The sequence below is a fragment of the Oncorhynchus masou genome, chromosome 6, assembly GCF_036934945.1.
Source record: "Oncorhynchus masou masou isolate Uvic2021 chromosome 6, UVic_Omas_1.1, whole genome shotgun sequence".
Lineage (NCBI taxonomy): Eukaryota > Metazoa > Chordata > Actinopteri > Salmoniformes > Salmonidae > Oncorhynchus > Oncorhynchus masou.
This window is the reverse complement of record NC_088217.1, coordinates 69289378-69314780: the sequence shown is the minus strand read 5'-3', so window position 1 is coordinate 69314780 and position 25403 is coordinate 69289378. Positions and strand designations below refer to the sequence as shown.

The 25403-nt window shown below is 42.8% G+C and overlaps 1 protein-coding gene across 1 annotated transcript; it reads right to left on the bottom strand.

Annotated features, from left to right (window-relative positions):
- Positions 1-1814: 1814 nt before the first annotated feature.
- On the bottom strand, positions 1815-24942 carry LOC135541677 (contactin-associated protein-like 5). The gene is made up of 23 exons (XM_064967998.1): positions 24858-24942; positions 24297-24407; positions 23524-23717; positions 22300-22447; positions 18583-18786; positions 18224-18408; positions 17909-18052; positions 12228-12501; positions 11918-12061; positions 11570-11735; positions 10534-10640; positions 8763-8882; positions 8101-8301; positions 7383-7539; positions 7091-7218; positions 6758-6928; positions 6267-6485; positions 5873-6112; positions 4880-5170; positions 4643-4776; positions 4214-4517; positions 2270-2341; positions 1815-2065 (listed from the first exon to the last, which is right to left on the bottom strand). The coding sequence occupies exons 1-23, from the start codon at positions 24940-24942 to the stop codon at positions 1815-1817; spliced, it is 4050 nt and encodes a 1349-aa protein (XP_064824070.1).
- Positions 24943-25403: the final 461 nt, after the last annotated feature.

The following is a 25403-nucleotide window of genomic DNA, read 5'->3' as shown; positions in this document are numbered from 1 at the left end:
TTGTAATTGTATTATTAACTAGCTGAGGGCAGAGGAGAGGGTAATGGTCTACTTCATCACTCTGGGCCTCTAGAACCGCTTCTTCCCGAGTGATCTATGATATCACAAGTCATCTCAATCATCCAACCACCCCGCTTTTCCCTAGTCTCCTAAAACTAAAAGCTTGCCTTGAAGGCAAAAAAAAAAGAAACAAATGGCCGCATAAGAGCATTACTCATAAATATGCTCTTCCCGCACTTTTTAGTAGTTTTCTTTTCCTGGTTTGTGATAGTGTGGGGTAAATTATATTGCGGATAAATCACAATGCCAGATTTTGATCATATATGTTTTTAAGACATTATGGCAGATAACAGTGTGTACTTTGTACTGACCCAAGCTCAGCTGGAAGAGGCAAAAGAGATTTGGCATAGCGAGATAAGAATAACACATATCAAATCATGACATATACTCTTATTCGCGTAAAGCTGTAAAAATGTATTTATTAAATATACATTTGTTTACAATATACCTGAATAATTCTATGAAACAAATTCAAAATAAATAGAATATTTAAATTCATTGTATCAGTGAGGTACATCTTTTACAATGACATCCTGTAGATAAATGACCTAATGCACTTGAAATAATATAAACAGCCGATAACAATACTTTATCGTGGGTCTTTCATGACAGAAAATCGTCCCCACGAATACACGTTCCGTTTGTATAGCAAGCTTTCCACACAGATTTGTTGTACAAATTGACTTGTTCTGTTGGTTTGCTAATTGTGCAAAATATGAAGACTTGACGTTTTACCAACGTAAGAGCAAGTAACATGGTTTCTGGAGGAGACCGTAGCAAATGTGTACAACACTGTACTTCTCCGTTCAACAAAACTCACAACGACAACAACCAGGACAAGCGCTATCCTGAGAATGAAACGACCTTTAAACCCTAAACTCCCTCTGATTATCTTCCTAAGGTCTATGAGATAATTCATTTCAAAAGTTACTAGCACAATCACATAACGTTGTACTGTACTACATTTTGACTTTCAGACATCTAGTATCTGTTCACTGTACCACTCTTTGGTGATTCATAAAATCATAACATGTCGCAGGACGTCAGTGATGGTGGATGCAGAAAAAATAAATGAAAGGGTTATTGGCAGTGAGGGCCCAACAAAACAACGTACTGGGAACAGAAAACCGATGTGTTCAGAGAACAAAAGGGGCCAGCCACAATGCTTTTCAGTGGGATTTGATCAGTGGTTTAGCCAGGGAGCAAGAGCAGGTGCATTGCTTGCCCAGAACTAGCCTTGGCAGATGGGCGAACATCATTAATCAGTCGTTATCACATTCACAATCCACAAGTGAATACAAGTAAGTGAGTTAGAGTACCGGTGCCCAACCAACCCCAAACGGATAAATCCCTTTAATTGTACATTCAGAATAGAAGGCTATATAAAGCGAGCTTATAAAGTCACTGGGGTGGATCTGATTCTTTGAGGCTTTTTGTCTCCCGACGTTAGGGCAATATAATATAAAGTAGATATATAATAAATGTTCTCCAATTGTCATTGCACATAAAAAGTGGTACAGCTCCCATGCCCCAATGAACAGCCTTTGAGATATAAAACTGTGGAATGACCATCCTCCGTTGGGTCATTCTTGGAGCCACACAGGGAATGGATCACCAATGATCACTGCTCCTAGAAAGCCCAGGGACAGGCAGGTGACTAACCTACCCAGGGGGGCCTGTTCTGTATTTGAGGCCAGGCAGAACAGTGTGCGGAATAGGAGGCAGGAGATTGGGAAAAGAAGGCTATGGTGGCATCAGATGTAGTACTCCTTTCTGCTGTGACTCACAGAGCTGAGCAGGTCCAGGTTTAGATCCAAGACCAAGTCTACAGGATAGCTGTTCTCCAGGCCTGCAGGGTAGCTGTGTTCCGGGCTGTGTCTGGGATCCTTCTTCTGTGAGATGGAGGCCTTCTCCTGGGGGTGGGTGTGGCTGCAGCGGCGGTAGAGGAAGCACGACGTCACGGCCACGGCACAGAGGGTGATGAGGAACGCAGCTGTGATGAGACCTGGGAAGAGAGAGCCAGAGAGAGAGAACATTGCTTTTACTTTAAAGTGAATCATTCCTGGGGTTACTTGGTACATTTTAATATCTCAAAAGTCAAGAGTATTTGTTTCAGGGAGAATGGCTGTACACTGACAGAAATTAAATAATTTGCTACATCATTGCAATTATGAAGAAACAGATAACTGGGGATGATCTTCTGGCTAACCTCCAATTACTGCTGAATCACTTCTTGTCTCCTTCAGTCGATCTATGCCCCTATCGACGCCCTCTGAATGATTTATTCCAGAAGAAAGGAAGCAAGCAAACAAAGGAGATGTCAGACATGACCTTCAATTATATTCGGTGGACGATGAAAGTACGTGGAATTTATAAAGGCATTTCAATCAATGAGTCATTTAATTGAGTAATTATGCCTACTCATGTCAAAGCCTAAAAGAGATAGGTCAAGTTAATGAGTCATTAAAGACCCACTCTGTGGTACTTACAGTCATTACAACCCTTTGCATAATTTGGATTTACGGTGCATTCAGAAAGTATTCAGACCCCTTCCCTTTTTCCACATTTTCTAACGTTACAGCTAAATTTCTAAAATGGATTAAATTAATGCTTTCCCCCATCAATCTAAGCACAATACCCCATAATGACAAAGCAAAAACAGATTTGGATATCTTTTGCAAATGTATTACAAAAAAACCCCAGATATCTTATTTACATAAGCATTCAGACCCTTTGCTATCAGACCCAAAATTGAGCTCAGGTCCATCCTGCTTCCATTGATCATCCTTGAGATGCTTCAACAACTGGATTGGAGTCCACCTGTAGTAAATTCAGTTGATTGGACATGATTTGGAAAGGCACACACCTGTCTATTATGTTTTATTATTATTTATCCATCATTTTACCAGGTAAGTTGACTGAGAACACATTCTCATTTACAGCAACTACCTGGGGAATAGTTACAGGGGGATGAATGAGCCAACTGTAAACTGGGGATTGTTAGGTGACTGTGATGGTTTGAGGGCCAGATTGGGAATTTAGCCAGGACACCGGGGTTAACACCCATACTCTTACGATAAGTGCCATGGGATCTTTAATGACCTCAGAGAGTCAAGACACCTGTTTAACACCCCATCCGAAGGACAGCACCCTACACAGGGCAGTGTCCTGGGGTATTGGGATATTATTTTTAGACCAGAGGAAAGAGTGCCTCCTAATGGCCCTCCAACACCACTTCCAGTGGCATCTGGTCTCCCATCCAGGGACTGTCCAGGACCAACCCTGCTTAGCTTCAGAAGCAAGCCAACAGTGGTATGCAGGGTGGTATGACAGCCCACTTGGAGTTTGCCAAAAGTCACCTAAAGGACTCAGACCATGAGAAACAAGATTCTCTGGTCTGATGAAACCAAGATTGAACTCTTTGGTCTGAAGGCCAAGCGTCACGTCTGGAGGAAACCTGGCAGCATCCCCACGGTGAAGCATGGTGGTGGCAGCATCATGCTGTGGGGATGTTGTACAGGGGCAGGGACTGGGAGACTAGTCAGGATCGAAGGAAAGATGAACGGGGGAAAGTACAGAGAGATCCTCGATGAAAACCTGCTCCAGAGTGCTCAGGACCTCAGACTGGGGTGAAGGTTCACCTTCCAACAGGACAACGACCCTAAGCACACAGCAAAGACAACGCAGGAGTGGCTTTGGTACAAGTCTCTAAATGTTCTGGAGTGGCCCAGCCAGAGCCCAGACTTGAACCCGGTCAAACATCTCTTAAGAGACCTGAAAATAGCTGTGCGGTGAAGCTCATCATCCAACCTAACAGAGCTTGAGAGGATCTGCAGAGAAGAATGGGAGAAACTACCAAATACAGGTGTGCCAAGCTTGTGGCGTCATACCCAAAAAGACTCGAGGCTGTAATCGCTGCCAAAGGTGTTTCAACAAAGTACTGAGGAAAAAAACAAACAACGGTGTTTACTTTGTCATTATGGGGTATTGTGTGTCGACTTATGTGGGAAAAAATGGTCGAATTAAGTCTGTAATGTAACAAAATGTGGGAAAACTCAATACTTTCCGAATCCACTGTATGCTAATAGAATTACATAAATAAAATCCATATTGTGAAGCCAAACATGATTGACATCAATGCTATTAAACTCACCAGATGTTGATTGTGAAGTTGTACTATCAGCTAAGGCTCCACAGTTCGATTCAACTAGATTGCCAAGAACATGGACTAATGAGCTTCCATGATTCAGAATGGCTGTCTTCAGCGGTGTCAAATGATTGAACTGGACAGACGACAGGCAGCCAATGAAACCCTTGGATCCTGCCCTAAGCACCTCCTCAGCCAAACCAGCATGTCCTGCTGATGTAGCTGTGACTTTACCCAAAGTCAGAGATCGTAGTGTGTTCATCTTCAGGTCAGAAGAAAGGTTGTATTTCTGGTCGATGTCTTTGTCAATCTGGTTGAAGAAAAAAGCAAACATTTCCAAATACACTTGAACATGCCATCAAGGTGGGCTGACTGTCTATGCTATAAGCATAATGCTTTGCTATGTTGAAATAGATTCAGATAGAGATCACTGACCTGGACATAAAGATCTTTGCCTTCCCGGTGTACTTGGACACGGTGGAGCTGCCCATCGGCTAGGCTGGAGGCTTTGGGAGTAAAGATCTCGGCTCTCTCCTCTCTGTTCAGACGGAACCAGATCTGCAGACTCCCTACAAAAGTTTAAGAAAATCATAAAAAGCGTCTCCTCTTCCGGTGTTGTTATGAGATAAACACAGAGAGAACAATGGACGGAGATAGCAAAAAGATAGCTACCGTTGTTAGCGAGGATGATAGCCAGGTACTGTTGATGGTAGGTGCTGACACAGAGTAACATGGCAGGGGTGCGAGTCGTCAGAAAGCTGAGGGCAACGTTTTCTCTGGACTCGCCGTCGTGGGCATAGATGCCTGAGGACTGGCTGTGGATTGGCTGACGGCTAGACGACTGGCTATGGATTGGCTGACGGCTAGACGACTGGCTACCTCGGTCTCTGTTGTGCATGACTGGGAAAGGCATCTGGAAGGTAAGGGTCACCGAGGAGCCACTCTCGAAGGACATTGACACTTCTGTCACAGGGATACAAACACGGACGCCGTTATTAGTGTTAGAAGGCTCCTCATTCAGTAGTGCTGTGTTGTGCTGTTGATCTCAGACACGGATTCAGACAGCATTTGCAAGAACCGGCTTATCTGAATGTTGACTGGGTCAGAACAAAAGGGATGCTTTGAAAGAGTAAAACTCAAAGAAACACGGCTAGATCATCAATGGATCAAACAGAAGTCACAAATTCTCTGAGGTACCAAGTGCCCCTACCCGGAAAGCACAACCCTGTCCATTCAAAACGCTGTGGATAGGTGATATCTGAATATCTGAAGTGATAAAACCTGCTTTGATGCCAGTGGATGAATACAGGATTCATCCATAATGGGTGGTGTGGTCTCAGCAGGAGTCCTGTTGTGTGTCAGGCCAGCATGAACACAGCTTTTGAATGGAATTCAGTCCAACAGAAAATATGTCCTGGCCCGTCCTATTAGTTTCGGATTAATGGAAATGAAAGAGCCCAAGGGATTGAAAAGAAAGCATCTCTGATCTTTTTAATACATGCTTTGATCACCCCTTTGATCAAATACACTTCCAAAATCTTTTGAAATAATACTTTTCTAAATCTAATTTCATACATTTTCCTAACCACAAAGAGAGTCATTAACTCAGCTTCTCGCAATCTTTTTTTTTTTTTTAGCTTATTGCTGTTTGTTGGGGTTACTCACCTTTCTTGCAGTGTGGTCCATTGTAGGCAGAGTGTGTACAGTCACAGACATATCCACTGCTTTTCTCCATACACCGCCCTCTGTTATGACAGACACTAGCAGAGCCGCTGCAGTGGCCAGGGCAGCCTGGGGTCACTCCTGGGGTCAACTTGGCCTGCTCCTCCAGGTCAAGGGTCACGTCGTTCAGGGTCAATGCACGGATGCAGCCCAGGAAACTGCTCTCTTTGAAGGTGGATCCTCCTGGCAGGAAGTAGGCGGTAGGAAACACAGGAAGTATAAACAGTACGTTTAAACTGCTCTTGAAATAGGAGAATACTACTTCCAATGTGGAAGGAAACAGTATCTAATATGCAAAGAAAGTGTTGTTATGGTTTGACCTGAGTCTAGTGCCTACCTATGAACAGTAGGCTTTTGAGCTGCAGGCGGTAGTGCCCTTCAGTGGGGGCCTCCAGAGTGTGTAGGGGCAGCTGGTCCACTTGCAGGGAAGCCTCCTTCAGGTTGCGTTCAGCCCTAACGTAGTGCCACTGCTTATCATTCAAGGGGACAGGGGACGTCACCGTCAAGTCCACCGGGCCATTCCCCACGTCAAAGATGAATGTTATAGCTGAGGGAGCTGAGGAGGACAGACAGAAATTCAAGTTCAAAATGTGGCCCACTTTTGTTTAAGATGGATTTGTCTTTGGCTTGGAGTCTTTGGCTCCTGGGCCAATGTATTCTCCCTACTAAACCACAGTTGTCCATAATGTTATCAGAACTATCTAATCAAGTCCAAGTCATCTTTCATCTAGAACAGAAAAGGTTTCAACTTGAGCCGATCAATTACACAAGTGATTAGAGAGGAGTTAAGGTTTGGTTGATTTGAGATTCAGGGAGAGACAGACTCACTGGTCAACTTCAGGGTGATGAAGTCAGCGGTCCCCAGGTTCTCCAGGAGAACACCAGAGGAAGCTGTGGTCTTGAAATACAGGGAGATGTCCGCACTGAGCTCAGCCTGGAACTTAGGGAAGTGGAGGGACGACGACCCAGGATAGAAAGAGGCTGCATTCCACAGGAACCCTGCAAATACAGGAAAGTACAGTTAAAAAATAAAGTAACTGGAGATGTAATAACAAAAAAATACAGGACATGTTTTGTTGGCATAGTCTGTATGAACAAAAAATATAATTATTTTCGGCACACTCGCTTTTGGGATAATTATATGAACTGAACTAAACTTACTGTCACCGTTGCAGTGAAGGGAGCCGACTCTGTATACAGCTGCTGAGTCTGTCCTGTTGGTGTCTCCTATTACAATCTCAGTCAGTGGTAGGTGATCTTTGTAGGACAGCAATCCTGTGTCGTTTACCCTGTTGGAAAAAGGCAAGATAAATTTCGACACAACCTCAGATTACTCAATTTAAAGATGTACTCAAAGCTCTGAGAAATGATCCATTTAGAGAAAGAAAGACTGATTGGAAAATGACTGAATGTTGTTAATGCAGGTCGTAAAACACATTGGCATCCACTGTACCACAAGTGTGTGTCTGCATCACAGTTGCAGAAGTAGTTCATGTCGATGCAGTTCTCCTCCAGGCTGCAGGAGCACTGTTGGACCCCAGGGACAGAGCCTCCCCAGTAGGTCTGTTTCTCTCCACTCCCGTCCAGCCACCACGACAGGGGCCTCCCGTCTACAACCAATGCACATTTATTTCCATCATGCAAACTCTATGAAAAGAAAACGATGTGTAACATGTTCAACTCTCCTCTTTGACTGGCCAATGTGATCTGCTTGGCACATAGAACATGTTCACCTGCTACGCACAAAGGTTCATCTTCTGCCATCATAGAAAACACATGATTGATTTTTAGTCCTGTACACCCGGCTCTACGACGCAAGCCGTGGGAGGCAAACGTCTGCCTAGGGAGACTAATTGATTTTGTAAGCAATTCCACCGCAAGTTGGTGAAATACCTCGTCTTGACATATTGTCTTGCCTGTATCTAAAACAAGACCGCCTGCATCAATATTTCATATGAGAAACAAAAAATCCCCAGGCGAGACAGCAGAAGAACTCAGTGAGGCTTTTTTTCACTGTGGGAGTTGGAATCAAAGGGAGCAGAGGGTTCGGCAATATTTAGAACTCACTCTGAATATTTTCGCACAACTTTTATTTGCAGAAATCCATTATGTAATTTGAATTAAACTCTCTGTATACTGTTTGCACTTATCAGGCTTCCAATAAGACTCACCCCAAGTATTGAAGAGACGGGACTTCCTGCAGCTGTAGACCACTTCCTGTTGACAGTGCTCAGACCGTCCGATCAGAGTACGAAGCTGCTCCAGGGAGGCTGTGTAGTTGAACCGCATCACATACGGCTTCTTTGTTGTGGCTCCAGTCACATTCACAAACCCACTGTTGTTGTGGCCCACCACTGTCCATACCTTGTCCTCTATAGGGAAGACAGAGCAGGCATTTTACTTTATATACAGGATATTCAGGTTAACAGCACAGTGGATAATCCAGTTTATCATATTAGCATGAGAAAGACTTCTAGAATGTAATTCTGTTTTCCAAGATAGGTGTCCTTCACATTTCTAATTGTTAATTTAATTCAGGTTAGTCAACTGTATGGAAAGTACACTCGAGATAAACAAAGATGTGTAAAGTGGTGGACACACTTTTACATTTTTTTTTATTTTACCTTTATTTATACAGGTTTTTCTCATTGAGATAACATCTCTTTTCCAAGAGAGACCTTAATCGCATTAGCCCCATATTATCTAATTGAGAATATCCAAAAACTGCACCAGTAGCTTCCCTGGCCTAGCCTGGTTACCAAACGCTGTGCTCACCATTGATTCACTAGAATTCAGTCTGGTTTAACCAGGCTATGCCAAGCTATGAGCTCACCAGTCATGTTGCAGTAGACCAGTGTTGCCTTTAGAGGACCACTCCCATCTGGATCAATGTAAAAGTAGCCAGACGTACTCCCCATTTGTCGGTGTGCCTCACACGACGCTTCATAAATAGCTGTGGGAAGCAAGATGAGTACTTATATCAATAGCCCATACGCGTGTTTCTGTAAATGTATGAACGTATGCCAAGAGCACTAGCTCAATGACATTTTCTTGTCACACGCAAAATGTGCGAAAGGTAATGGTTTGAAGTAGAAATCCACGGCAGCTTTTAACCGGGGGTTGAGGTCAATTATAATTCAGCAGTCAGTAAAGTGCCCTCCACTTCACAATTTATGACACCCTGATGGGAATATCAATGAGAGTTCAGTGATGGGAAATAGTGGAAACACTAATGTAACTTTAGTCACTCTATACAGTATATTAAACATAATATACACTTAGTGGCCATTTTAGTAGGTACACCCGTCTAGTACTGGGTCAGACCCCCTTTGCCCCCTGAACAGCCTGAATTCTTTGGGCATGGAAATGCTGCTCAATTGGTATCAAGGTACCTAATGTGTGCCAGGAAAAGATTTCCCACAGCATTACGCCACCAGCCTGTACCGAGTGGACACCAGGTAGGATGAGCCATGGACTCATGCAGTTTACACCAAATTCGGACTCTGCCATCAGCATGACGCAATAGGAACTGGGATTCGTCAGACCAGGCAATGTTTTTCCACTCCTCAATTGTCCAGTGTTGGTGATCACATGACCACTGGAGGCTCTTCTTTCTGTTTTTAGCTGATTGGAGTGGAACCTGGTGTGGTCGTCTGCTGCAATAGCCCATCCGTGACAAGGACCGACGAGTTGTTCATTCCGAGATGCCGTTCTGCACACCACTGTTGTACTGTGCCGTTATTCGCCTCCTGTTAGCTTGCATGATTCTTGCCATTTTCCTTCAACCTCTCATCAATGAGTTGTTTTTGCCCACAGGACTGCCGCTGACTGGATGTTTTTTATTCATCACACCATTCTCGGTAAACCCTAGACATTGTTGTGCGTGACAAGCCCAGGACGCCGGCCATTTCTGAGATACTGGAACCAGTGCGCCTGGCTCACACCATGCTCACTCGTTTTTGCTCATTCTAAAGTTCAATCCAACAGTAACTGAATGCCTCGATGCCTGTCTGCTTGCTTTATGTAGCAAGCCATGGCAACGCGACTCACAGTCTGTAGGAGCGAACCATTTTCTCGAGCAGCGTTGTGTACCTAATAAACTGTCCACTGAGTGTATTTATACAGTATCTTTTCACAGGTAAATATTTTCATTATCATGAAGGAGACAGGGCGACTGAGTTGGTTTAAAGGGCAACTGAGTTGGTTTTGGGTCTCTTGTGTGTCTTCGCCGGTGGGAAGAGTTAACCAAATAATTTAGCCAATTAGCTTTAGCCAGCTGGTGTGTGACCATGGCAAAATTGGTTTGACTTTGGATAGCCTATCCCTGTGGCTAGTTAGGGACCATCAATAAATTACACAATGTAAATGAGACAATATTTTCATATTACACAACTTTTAGTTCTCATTAAATGCTTTCAATATTTGTATAGGAATTTCTAAAATGTTCAGTTGGTTTGAGGTTTTTAAGCATTTGAAATTTGGAGCTATTGGAATTTGAACACATTTACCGATGGTCTCTAACTAGCCCCATAGGGATATCCAAAGTCAGCCCAAATTTATCACGGGCATTACAATTGGGCCGCAGTTGTGACAGGTTGACTTACAGTTGTGACAGGTTTCTCCAGTGTAGCCTGTCCCTGAGCAGTCACAGTAGAAAGTATCCCATGATTGGGTGCATCGTCCGTCATGCTCACAAAAATTAGGCAGACATCTACGGAGAGAGAGAGAGACATGTTCACACTCCGAACATAACTCATGACTGCAGAGTGGCATACAGTAGCATGAAAAGCCATTAATAGAAGATAAAAGAGATATATAAGGCAGTTCCTCTATCATAGTGTTGTGTCTTTGCATATCCACTGTCTATAACCCTCGATATAGCCACTGTCTGTGCTGTCTCCTCTGCCTGTTCCCTCCACCCCTCCGTCTCTCCATTCCTCAATAGAGCAGGCTTAGGGAGGAAACAGAGTGTGACTCCTGGAGCGCGTCAACCTAATCACTGCTGCCTGCTCTGGCACAGCCACAACATATTTCTCACTCAGCCTAATGGTCAGAGCTGGCACACGGGCAAATCAATACTGGCAGGGAAAGATGCCCAGGGAGGGATGGGAGACACGCACGCACACACACACACACACACACACACACAAATTAATTATTCAGAGGATGTTTCTGGCTTTGGCAGTGTGACAGTACAGGCTTACAGTCCAGGGGCATGCGTCCCAAATGGCTCCCTATTCCCTATATAGTACACAACTTTTGGTCAAAAGTAGAGCACTATGGTGCCATTTTAGGATCCAGCCCAGGAAAAGGTCCTTCCATCTGATCTCAGATCATACACATGTCATACTGTCTGTTGTAATGGGAGTCCTTCCATCTGATCTCAGGTCATACACATGTCATACTGTCTGTTGTAATGGGAGTCCTTCCATCTGATCTCAGGTCATACACATGTCATACTGTCTGTTGTAATGGGAGTCCTTCCATCTCATCTCAGGTCATACACATGTCATACTGATAGATTGAAGAGACAGAAACAGAGATACTTTCCCTTATATGGAATACAAAAGTGTCACCTACACTAACTAAAGATATGTACAAGATATAAAAACATGAATTGTTGAGATTTTGTGAGCATACCTGTTGCGGATCCCACAGATGTCGAACTGAAGCTTGCTGTAATTACCCAAAAGCCCTTGCTGCACACGGGGTAGATCCATAAGTTGGTTGTTTAGGAGGATCTGACGCATGCACCCCTGGAAGGCCACAGTAGGGTTCTTACAGCCACCACTGTATTGGGGACAACCTGTTGGAAATCATGACAATATTTGTATTGCTAAATCATTCCAGAAATAGCAATCAAACACATTTTGATGAAGCACTTATCTAATAAAAACACACACCTAAGAAATTCAAGCATAATTTAAGACACAGTCGTTACCAATTTTCCACCAATAATAAGCAATAGTTAAAAGACTGCCATCTTACCTCCAAAAAATACACTATTGCCTGAGTCTGCATGACTTTGTACGTCCACGGTAGATGTTGGCTCATTGTCCAAGACCAGGGAAACCATCCGATCTCTGTAGCTCAGACTAACAGAATGCCACAGGCCATCAGTTACACCGCCTTCTAGTAAAACAGAACACAGAAAAACACAGCATGGGTTAGGCTACAATTACTGCAGTCCCATAATGCTGCCAGTTCATTGTTATTAGCAAACGTAGCAAACATCAGCCACCGTAAAGTCACTCTGACATGCCATTAGGTGCCTTTTTCTAGCTAGCTAGCTGCTAACCTATGGAAATGTTTGTTTTCTGCTCAGCAGCTCCATGGACCATTAGGTGCAGTTGGCCTCTGCTGATTTGCAAAACCAGGTGCTGTGATCCCTGTGCCAGGCCGGTGGAGAACAGAAGTCCTTCCTGGTTCCAGGTCCTGAAGTGGAAGTGTACGTCCAGCCCCCACACCCCAAGAGGCTCCAGGGGTAGAGACAGGTAGCTACTGCTGGAGGACAGGAAGGTGGTGGACACCATCTGGGGCTGGGGCTCAGAGCATGAGAAGGTCACGTTGCCCTGGGGAACAGGGGAAAGGACAAGTAGGGATCAATACTATACCCATTCAGTGGTAGCCTACTAATGTCTTTTATTTAGTTAGTTTAGTTGCTAAATAGCAACTGTTCAAAGAGATGGACATTGTATACAGTATGGAAAGTCATTCCTTTTGTGTGCCTGTTCTGCTGTCCTTTCCTGTGACATATACAGAAGGAATGTGCATGCGTCACTGACAATACTGTACGTCACACGCATACACGCATACACACACACACACACACACACACACACACACACACACACACACACACACACACACACACACACACACACACACACACTAGCAGACACAATGTTATTCATGGTCATCTGAGTGGAAAGGCCATGGAAATGTCAAATGTTATCACTAATTCAGCTTGTATGTCCCAGGGAGAATGAAGGACCAGTGAGAGTGAATGCAGAGTTCAGTATTTGTCCGATACAAATGCTCAGCTTAGCTGTGAAGACATCCTCGATCCTGCTGCCTGCCACAGAGGAGAACAGAACTTAGGCGCTGGCTGTCTATCTGCACTTGACACATTTTTTTAATGACATTTCTTATCCCAGTTACTAATAAGCAGCACCCATTAAGAAAACGACTGTAAAAATGGTTAAATCCCTGTGGATTGATGAGGAATGGAACATTTGTATAGTTGAGAGGGATGAGACAAAAGGAATGGCAAATAAGTCTGGCTGCACAACCGATTGGCAAACGTACTGAAAATTGAGAAATCGTATGACTAAACTGAATGAAAAGAATAAGAAACTACACTATGAAACAAAGACAAATGACATAAAGAATGACAGTAAAAAAGCTTTGGAGCACCATCAATAACATTTTGGGAAAAAATACAAACTCATCTCCATCGTTCATTGAATCAGATGGCTCATTCATCACAAAACCGACTGATATTGCCAACTACTTTCATGTTTTTTTTCACTGGCAAGATTAGCAAACTTAGGCATGACATGCCAGCAACAAACGCTGACACTACACATCCAAGTATATCTGAACAAATTATGAAAGACATGAAATGAAAGAATTTCCTAAAGTGAGTGTGGAACAGGTGAAAAAAGTATTGTTGTCTATCAGCAATGACAAGCCACCGGGGTCTGACAACTTGGATTCCAAATGACTGAGGATAATAGCGGACGATATTGCCACTCCTGTTTGCCATATCTTCCATTTAAACCTACTAGATATTGTGTGCCCTCAGGCCTGGAGGGAAGCAAAAGTCATTCCGCTACCTAAGAATATTAAAGCCCCCTTTACTGGCTCAAATAGCCAACCAATCAGTCTGTTACCAACCCTTAAATATGTGTTTAACCAGATACAATGCTATTTTACAGTAAACAAATTGACAATGGACTTGCAGCAGGCTTATAGGGAAGGACATTCAACAAGCACAGCACTTACACAAATAACTTGATGATTGGCGGAGAGAAATTGATGACAAAAAGATTGTGGGGGCTGATTTGTAAGACTTCAGTGCGGCTTTTGACATTTCAATCATTGTCTGCTGCTGGAAAAATGTATGTGTTATGGCTTTACACCCCCTGCGATATTGTGGATAAAGAGTTACCTGTCTAACAGAACACATATGGTGTTCTTTAATGGAAGCCTTTCCAACATAATCCAGGTAGAATCAGGAATTCCCCAGGGCAGCTTTCTAAGCCCCTTACTTTTTTCAATCTTTACTAAAGACATGCCTTTGAGTAAAGCCAGTGTATCTATGTATGCAGATGACTCAACACCATGCACGACAGCTACTACACCACCAAAATGACTGCAACACTTAACAAAGAGCTTCAGTTAGTTTCAGAAGGGTTGGCTAGGAATAAGATTTCAAAAACTTATAATTTTGCACGCCCAATTTTTCAGTTTTTGATTTGTTAAAAAAGTTAGAAATATCCAATAAAAGTCGTTCCACTTCATGATTGTGTCCCACTTGTTGTTGATTCTTCACAAAAAAATACAGTTTTATATCTTTATGTTTTGAAGCCTGAAATGTGGCAAAAGCTCGCAAAGTTCAAGGGGGCCGAATACTTTCGCAAGGCACTGTAAATACAGTATGGGGATGAGGTAGTTGGATGGGCTATTTACAGATGGGCTATGTACAGGTTCAGTGATATGTGAGCTGCTCTGACAGCTGGTGTTTAAAATTAGTGAGGGAGATATGAGTCTCCAACATCAGTGATTTTTGCAGTTCGTTCCAGTCATTGGCAGCAGAGAACTGGAGGGAAAGTCGGGCAAAGTAGGAATTTGCTTTGGGGGAGACTAGTGAATTATACCTGCTGGAGCGCGTACTATAGATGGGCGCTGCTATGGTGACCAGTGAGCTGTGATAAGGCGGGGCTTTACCTAGCAAAGAGTTGTAGATGACCTGGAGCCAGTGGGTTTGGCGATGAGTAGGAAGCGAGGGCCAGACAACGAGAGTGTACAGGTCGCAGTGGTGGGTAGTATATGGGGCTGTCATGACGTTTGCCTGAGGGTAGGTTTATGACAGTCATAAATACCTCTTCTCCTCTTTTTCATCTCTCTACCCTACTGATGTTACATTTGCAAACCCCTTGCTTAACATAGAGATTCTGGGAACATCAGAAGGTGGGGGGAAATGAACTATATTCTGGCAATCTGACCAATTGAACATATGCAGTGGTACTTAATGAATATGATGTCAGTTCGGTTGTCATCTGAGACATTCTCATCAATGATAAGATGACAAACTCTACAGTGAAAGTCTACACATCAGAGTTATCGGATACACATGGAATTGTTGTTCAAATTAGATGTTTGAATATGAAATTATTCGTGATGGGATGAAATGTGATTTTAGCTTCAAAAATGTGAGAATTGGGTTTTCATGAGTGAATTAGGCCTGACTAAGTGGCTCGCCCACGTGAGGAGACATACATGTAGGTTGTAAACTATGAAACACACCCCTTTTCTCCCTTCCTATTTAAAGCCTTTACGACCATATAACCTCCTGTTCCGAGGATGTGAGGACGACGTTCTGATGTCAGAAAGGTTCAGATAATAACTACAGAATGAAGCCAACATCAGCGTGAGCTTTGGTTGCGAATGGTATGAACTTTGAACTCTTATTCACTACAGAAGTGATACCTCCTAGCCGTTGAGTTAGCAACAGCAGCTGCAAACGCAGGTTAGGAAGGAACAGACAGAGTATCCCGTCTACCACACAACGACATTACTACAACGTATTCAATTTACCAGCAGATACATTCTTCAAAGGACAAAGGACTCGGTTGGGCAACACGGCCTTCCATCTACCACCAACCTACTGAAGCGCAGCTCAGAGTAAATAGTTATTGCATTTTCCTTTTCCAAATGGGTGGTAATTTCGAATGCATAAAATACTGTATTCACGGTAGCACAGCTTCTCTCTGTGTCCCTCAGTCTTCCCACTCTTTTACTCAAACCCAACCCCTTTTCTTTTGTGTAACCAGCTGTCATATCTGTTCCGCCCGCTAGTGACTTTTTCCTTTATGACGTAATTTGTAATCAAGTTATGATTAATTATGTGTATATCTAATTCTGTGTGATTAGTTAGGTATTTAGTAAATAAATAATTAAACCCAATTTTGTATTGCTGATTCAACTTGTTAACCAGGGTTCGTGCAGATAACCAAGAATTTACAACTTTCAGATGAGACTGAATTAAGGTGACGATTAATATTGACTGCTATTGATGTAAAATATTACTAGGTCTTTAAGAGTTTATTCGGAAGATAACAGCTCTATAAATATTATTTTGTGGTGCCCCGACTCTCTAGTTAATTACATTTACATGATTAGCTCAATCAGGTAATATTAATTACGGAGAAATTATTTTATAGAATAGCATGTCATATCACTTAATCCGGCATAGCCAAAGACACGACAGGGCTTTGGTGACAAAACGGATGGCACTGTGATAGACTGCATCCAATTTGTTGAGCAGAGTGTTGGAGGCAATTTTGTAAATGACATCGGCGAAATCGAGGATCGGTAGGATGATCAGTTTTACTAGGGTATGTTTAGCAGCATGAGTGAAGGATGCTTTATTGTGATATAGAAAGCCAATTCTAGATGTAATTTTGGATTGGAGAAGCTTAATGTGAGTCTGGAAGGAGAGTATACAGTCTAACGAGACACCTAGGTATTTGTAGTTTGTAGTCCACATATTCTAAGTCAGAGCCGTCCAGAGTAGTGATGCTGGACGGGCGGGCAGGTGCGGGCAGTAATCGATTGAAGAGCATGCATTTAGTTTAACTTGCATATAAGAGCAGTTGGAGGCCACGGAAGGAGAGTTGTATGGAATTGAAGATTGTCTGGAGGTTAGTTAACACAGTGTCCAAAGACGGGCCAGAAGTATACAGAATGGTATCGTCTGCGTAGAGGTGGATCAGAGAATCACCAGCAGCAAGAATGATAAATGATAAGAATAAATAAATGATAAATGATAAGAATGATAAGCTGAATGATAAAGTGGGCCAATAATGGGTAAGTATTGTCCAAAAACAAAAGTGGCTTCTATGCAATGTGCCAGGTACGCCTTCTGCACAGTTGCCCAGGTGGACTGAAAAGAATGACAACCGTGGCTTCCTTTCATTTCTCATTACTGCCGCCTCCTCAACATGTCTATCGACCACATATTCACGTTGGGATGCGCCTCAAGTGACACCCTATTCCCTTTACAGTGCACTACTTTTGTCAACCGCTATATGGGGAATAGGGTGCCATTTGGGACATACACATTACCTCCACAGACAGTGCTCACCGTCGGCTGAGAGGGAGTGGGTGTCCATGGCTCAGCGCCTGCCTGTAATTGGTCACCAAAGGGTTCTAGAGATAGCTGTACATTATTATATTAAAATAGACCGAGCAGAGGCGTTCTGTAAAGGACTGAGAAAACTTCATCGACTTTGCCTCCTCCTAACCACCATTCAATTGTATATATGCATTGTCTTCCAGCATTGTAGTTTTCGAAATGTATTTTGAGAGGTGTGAACCTTCATGACACAAAACTAATTTATAATTAAGCAATACGGCCCGTGGAGTTGTGATATATAGCCAATATTAGCCATGATATATTGTCTATATACCACAAACCCCTGAGGTGCCTTATTGCTATTATAAACTGCTTACCAACGTAATTAAACCAGTAAAAAATACCAATGCTATACCAATGCTATATGGTCTGATATAACACGGCTTTCAGACTATCAGCTTTCAGGGCTCGAACCGCCTGGTTTTTTAATGCAAAACACCCCACATTCATCCATACTGGTTCATTTAGGCGTAATTTATTTAATTATTTTAATGAATGGTCATTCTTGTTGGAGTGCAGCGTGTGCATACAGTATGCTTTATCTAAAGTATACCTACCACACTGTGGATCTGGAGCTTGCGTCGCTTGGCCAGGTTGATAATGTTGACTCCATTATAGTAGAGGTTCTCTATGCAGCCATGGAAGTTCTTCCTAAGGAAGCTTCCTGGTTTACCGGGTATAGGAATCCCTCCAAAGCTGAGCTTTGAGACACAAAGAGAGTGGGTTCAAAACAAAATATTACTGATTGATCACGCCCCTAAAAAACATCTAAATATATTTAATTCAGTAATGTATGGATGAATGAATGATTTATGGCGCATAGTTTGCAATGGCTCTAATGAAATGCAGTACATTAATGAGTGATGACGCACCTCATAGTCCACCTCCAGCGAGTCTTCCACACCTGTGGTGCTGAGGTGATGTGTGTGCCCGTCCACGGTGAGGTTGACCTGCTTGTTGGAGCGTTTAACTAGGACGTAGTGCCAGAGCTGGTCATCCAGGAGACAGCCCAGAAACACTGACACATTCGCACTGCTGGGGTAGAGCTTAGCGTCGTCTAGAGAGAGGGAGGAGGAGGAGGAAGAGGAGGAGGAGCAGAAGAAGAGTACAACACACAGAGGTTCAATGAGGAGTCTTCAGAATCAGCATGTCATACTGTAAATTTGATTTTGTCCTAATGATAGAACTACTATAAGGGAATAGTGCTTTGGGACCATTGGACTGTGCTTACCCAGGTTGAGGTGCAGAGCCAGGGTCCCGTGGTGCAGCTCCAATGTCAGGTAGTCTCCTCGGTGTCCCTCCCCGTGCACCAGCACCCCGTCTGCCCCGTAGCTCTTAAACCTGAGGGAGATCACATCCTTCACCGTTCTCTGGGACTTCTGGTTAAACCGGTACAACAGAGCACTCCTGCCGTTGAAGTCGGCCACATCTGACTCTGTGAACCAATAGTGGATGAAGATAAACATGAAGAAAGCACGGTCAGATTACCCATCTACTGACTATCAGCATAATGTTAAAATGTGTGCTAATGCTTTATAGTGCATTAGTGTATAATCAGACACACATATACACGCACGCACACAAATATTGTGTGGAGGAAGGGCAGGTGCACTGTAAAAATAACCATGAAAAGTAGTATACCTAATCTGATATCTGGTGTTTAGGGGGTGTTTGAATGTTAACCCAATGCGAGTGTTTTAATACACAGAATGTGTTGTAAAACAGAAACAAAATAGTCTGAAACACCCCCCAAAGTGGTTCTTCAACTTGAATAATGGTATTTGTAAGAGAGTGTTGTGAAAATTGGGGGGGGGGGGGGGGTGGGGGGGTTCAGTGCATGTTTCTCATATCATACAATTAATGGTTTATTGATTGACGATAAGGCCTATGGATAATTTTTTGTTGTTGAATTCCACCTTCATTTTTTCAATGCTTTATTGGGACAGGTTAGAAACAGGAGGGGCAATAACATAGTACATTTCATTGGAATCTCACCCACTCAACCACACAGCAACACTGTAAGAAATGATTCTGGGGTCAATAGAAATTGACTCAAAAAAACAACCAACATACGGTGCATTCCGAAAGTATTCAGATCTCTTCCATTTCTCCACATTTTGTTACGCTACAGCCTTATTCTAAAATTGATTAAAAAAAAACATTATCAATCTAAACACGATACCCCATAATGACAAAGTGAAAACAGCTTTTTAGAAATGTTTGAAAGTGGATTACAAATGAAAAACAGAAATAGCCTATTTACATAAGTATTCAGACCCTTTCCTATGAGACTCAAAATTGAGCTCAGGTGCATCCTGTTTCCATTGATCATCCTTGAGACTTCTCTACAACTTGATTGGAGTCCACCTGTTGTAAATATAATTGAATGAACATGATTTGGAAAGTTTATATAAGGTCCCACAGTTGACAGTGCATGGCAGAGCAAAAGCCAAGCCATAAGGTTGAAGGAATTGTCAGTAGCGCTCCAAGAAAGGATTGTGTCGAGGATGAGATCTGGGACCTCAGACTGGGGTGAAGATTTACCTTCCAACAGGACAACGACCCTAAGCACACAGCCAAGACAACACAGGAGTGGCTTCGGGACAAGTCTCTGAATGTCTTTGAGTGGCCCAACCAGAGCCTGGACTTGAACCTGATCGAACATCTCTGGAGAGACCTGAAAATAGCTGTGCAGTGACACTCCCCATCCAACCTGAGAGAGCTTGAGAGGATCTGTAGAGAAGAATGGGAGAAACTCTCCAAATACAGGTGTGCCAAGCTTGTAGCGTCATACCCAAGAAGACGCAAGGCTGTAATTGCTTCCAAAGGTGCTTCAACAAAGTACTGCATAAAGGGTCTGAATACTTCTGTAAATGTGATATTTCATTTTTTCATTTGCTAAAATGTAAAAAAAATCTATTTTGCTTTGTCATTATGGGTTATTGTGTGTAGATTGATGAGGAAAACAATATATATTCCATTTTAGAATAAGGCTGTAATGCAACATAATGTGGAAAGGGGTCTGAATACTTCCCGAATGCACTATATACACAGTACCTAATAAAAAGGAATGCAAGTCGTGCAGAGCATGTGGTATAGCGGTAGGCCTAACGCAGCTGACTTAGACACATCACTCCTCACCCCACCGAAGACCGGGGTTAAATTCCACGCTCCCTTCAATCTGTTTCTCCCACATCTGTATCCCCTCTCAATACATTGTCAAAGTCATTTCAATGATTTGTTCATTTCATTTGACCAAAAATAATGTTAGAATAAATCCAAATTAACATGTTGCTCAAAATTTAAGTTCTTTCATGAGGATAACCAGAGAGGAAATTTAGTGATTGAACTCATTTCATTTACCTAGGCAAGTCAGTTATGAACAAATTCTTATTTACAATGACAGCCGAGGAACAGTGGGTTAACTGACTTGTTCAGGGGCAAAATGAGAGATTTTTACCTTGTCAGCTGGGGGATTTGATCTAGCAACCTTTCAGTTATTGGCCCAACTCTCTAACCACTAGGCTACCTACCATCCATCATTGGAAGCACTTAGTTTGAATCACCTTACATTTTCTATCTTGCCACACAACTCTGTTTTTAGAATATTGTGGGCTATTCAAAATGGTGTCTTTCTGTATGCATGTTTGAAGAAAGAAAAGTATATTTCTATATTAGTATTAAAACAGCTTGTTGTGGCCATGAGATGTAATAGATCATGAAGAATGGATATCAAAACCGTCAGGACAATTGACATTCATTGAGGACAGCACTCATTCCCACATTCAATGTTGTCAACTGTACTGCAGGACTGGAACGTAAATCGCAGAGGATAGATGTTGTGGTGGCAGTTGCAGAGAGGTACTTGAGTGTATGAGATTTTACTGCAGAAGAGTTACAAGGTGTTTTGAACAATAGTGTCCCGTCCTCCCAGGCTGCTGGCCTGGTGTAGGATCAGATAGGACCAAGTAGTGGAATAGTTTTAGGTTTCAATGGGTGTAGGGTTAGTTGGTGGGGCAATTTTTTCACAAAGTGTAATGAATTTATACTACCAAAATAGTAGGCTGATACACAGCCAATACTGTAGGTGGCGCCAGGCACATTTAACATTTATTTGTGGACCGCCATAATACCAAAGAATAAGAAGAAGAACGTAGTTGTCAACAAAAGAGGCAGGTGCCCAACCCTCTTCCTGGAGAGCTCCCGTCCTGTGGGTTTTCAGTCCAACCCTATTTAACACACCTGATTCTACTTATTAGCTGCTCAACAAGACCTTAACTAGCTGAATCAGATATGCTAAGTTAGGGTTGGACTGAAAACCTACGGGACAGTAGATCTACAGGAAGAGGGTTGGGCAGCCCTGCTTTAGAAGGAGGAAATGGCACCGAAAGAGAAGGTATCTAATTCTGCACCTAACTGGACTCAACACACCAAAATAGTGTTTTCAATCTTTTCTGTTAGTGCTCCCAGACCCTGGCAAGTTTTTTTTCATTATTGCATTTTCTTCTTGGTCCCTAAACGTCTTTGCTGCGCGAGAGAAGCAGCGATTAAAGAGGAACGCGAAAACAAACTTTAGTGATGTCAACTAGATTGAAACATTAATTCTGTCAATTTATGACATTATTCTGGTGAGCAAGGGTTTATTTAGTCTTCAAGAGCAACAAGTAATGACAGAAGGGAAGCTGCATGTACCTAATTATAGACAAGTTGAGTAATGAATAACATACAACAAAAAAATCTGAAATTATAAGCAGAAACATAAAAAGGCCTGTCAAAAATGTTTTTGCCATCTCTGATATAGAAAATGTGCCATACAGTCAGAGTACAGCACATTTTCTATATTTGCGGGCCTCCGATTTTCACATGTAGTCGGGCGGTTGCAGGTGATCAAACAACTGACATAAACAATATCCTGACTAGAGACAGCCTGATGTGATGACCCACTCACTGTATACACAGCCATAGACCTCCACTCTGAGGCCGATCCATCCTGTAGTGCTCCAGTCCAATGGGACGAAGCGTAGGAACCTCGCTGCGATGGAATGGACCAGCTTGTGTTGGACCACACCATCTGAGTTAGTGTTCCCTGTGTACGTCTGCTGGGAAGAGGAGCGGGAGAATAGATATTTTCTAGATTGGTCAAAACACATTCAAATCAAAGTTTTTAACAATTGGTAACAGATCATGAAAAGTCATCATTCATTTAAAGATCATGTGAATAAAAGCCACGAATAGTAACCAGACCTAATGGGGGCAAATGAGGGCTTTGCTTTTGCGTCAAGATGCAGTTTTTCTATTTCTTCCCCAAAACGTTTGAGAAGAACGTTTGAGAAGATTTAAGGGGAGGATGAAGCTCTTTTATGACTTGTATTGGTTCTTCTGTGGAGGCCTAAGCTCGTCTGAGCCCATTTGTTTTGCTTTTCAGCATGAGAAGAAGCAATAGCGACCTCTGTCTCTGGTGGGCCCAGTGGCCACACAAATCAATTCAGAAGTTGTTCAAATAAAACAAACCCCCCAAAATAAAGTTATTCAAGTCAAGCAAAAAGGAAGGCAGCAGAGCTTGGACCCTAGAGGGCAGAAGACTGTGTTGACTGTGTTTTATTCTCTGTGTAACTCTCAAGCGGCCACCCGAAGTTTCTGGGGGGAGAGTACAGAGAGCAGAAAATAGCTGGGGGTAGATGAGGTGAACAAAAGTTTACATTTTAGTATTTTCAGAAGTGTGATTTTCATTCTTTGATTTTCTTCCTATTTTCTTCCATCAATTACAGAAAAACATTTCATTTTCGCATTCTACTTTTCTGTGATGTACTTAACCAAAATCTCTAATTTGCAGCTTTAAAATGTCTTATAATATCTGCCACGGAAGGATTCCCGTTAAAACCTGAAATGAATCCCTACTTCTTACACAAATCTTGTTTTTCTCATTATGCTTTTTGAAGGGACATGTCAACTTCAAATGCCCTCTATTCTGAGGAACAGAATTTCATATTATTTTCACCCAACTTTTAACCTAAATCCAGTGACATGGTAACATTTTAGTTTTCAAGAATTTATACGATATAGCCAATTTTGACTTTGCAGCTGGCCCATCTAGCGGGAAAAGCCGCTTCCTTGCCTCCAGGGCATGACTCATGACAATAAACATCAACCTGCCAGACAGGCAGAGCCTCACCCCAGTGTCTTCGCTCTGTCCGTACTGCTTCCAAGCCAGGCCAGAGTCACTGAACAGCAGCATAAAGCTGGTCACCCAGTCAGAGCTCCCTGAGCGGCCCTGTGTAGCGATGGCCGTGACCTCCATCTTCTGCCTGAGGTCCAGCTGGAGCCACGGCTGTCTGTCTGACCGCTCCGGGGACCAGCCACCCTCTCCTGGTGCAGGAAAGGGTACAATGGGTGTGTGTCTCTCCGTGTTTGTGTGTGCGTGTGTGTCTCTGTGACAATTAACAATGACATTCATAACTGTTGCAGCTGTTAATATGTATATTATTAATTTTAACTGTTGCAGCTGTTAATATATATATTATTAATTTGTTTGAGCATAATTGTTATTGTTTTTATTTCACTTGGTCCTCACACCCACTCAATGGTCATGCAGCTCACTCAATGGTCATGCTGCTCCCCCTATGGTCACCCCCCCACCCTCTCAACAGCCTCCACCCCAATGGACACTTATAATTTTTAATCACTGCTAGAGTTATGATGTGTATATAGTGCTATTTCTTCTGCTGTTTTTTTTATCACCATTTTCATGATTTTATTTCCCTTAGTCCTGTATGTCGGAGCTCGGAGCCTACGATTTTCACTTTACCCCGCAGTTACACCTGCAACCCTGTACATGTGACTATTAAACACTCTGAATCTTCATATTCTAATGATGCCGGACAATACAGTCAAATCCCTCACTAGAACTGACAATATTTTGCTTCCAGTGAACGGGGCAACATTTACCCTCTCTTCTGTTCAGCTTAGCAGAGTGAGGCAGCTGACTGCTGGAGGATGTTGAAGAGCTTTTGAAGGAGGACTCAGGCAAAACGGATAGCAATGGTCCATTGCAATTATCTGAAAGAGGATCTTGGTTATTTTATACCTTACAGTGAACAACAGTGTGAAACACTACCACCAGGAGGGAAAAGGGAATGTCCCAGCAAACCACCTGAGACAGTAACCTACTTCCTCTGACTCCTCCAAAACAGTTACATTGAGTAGCCTAATGAGCATTTAACACCTGTCAACTTGAAGTCGGCATAGACTCCATGTAATTGTATATAAGACAATTGAATATTCGTCCAAAGCCCACCAAATGCATTTTCTTAGCCTAACATACGTGTCCTAATGTGTTAAAACAATATCCTACCAGAGTTAGTGTGGGAAAATGTTATATATAGACCTCTCAAATATCACAACGAAACTTGAGTTGGATGAGTGTCAGAGTGACAGACATATTTGCCAACCTTAAACAACGATATCGAATAGGGTAGCCTGCTGTAAACAGACTTGCAATTGACTTACTTGCTGCATGTATGGATCCAAAGTAACTGACTATATAGAACCACGAGGCGCTTCTCGAGTTCATGTTCGCCAACACAGCAGGCATAATATCCAAGTTGCGGTACAGCATCTGCCCGTGGTCTCCAGAATATAGATCCTGTGTGTGCCCCAGGACTCAGAATGTTCCTGTCGCTTTCCAGCTCTACCCTCGAAATATTTTTGTAAAAGCCATGTGATTAAATCGTAGAGACCCTCTCACAAATATAATCTTAAAGACGTTGTTTCCAAGGCAACACAAGTCGCTATTTATAAGGACAATAGCTTTACGTTCTTCATCAAGGATTGGTGGTTACTTCTGGTGCGTTCCGACGCACAAGCATCGTCGCGACTCCAATTTGAAATCAATCAGAATTTTGAGCACGCAGTGAGCATCTCACCTGCTCCATTTGCAAGCGCGCGCGTGTGTGTGTGTGTGAGAGAGAAAGTAAGTGTCAAATAGACAGAAAGAGAAAGAGAGAGAGATTCAGCACCACAGACAGCTCCCCGGACGCCCAAGCGTTTGCCAGG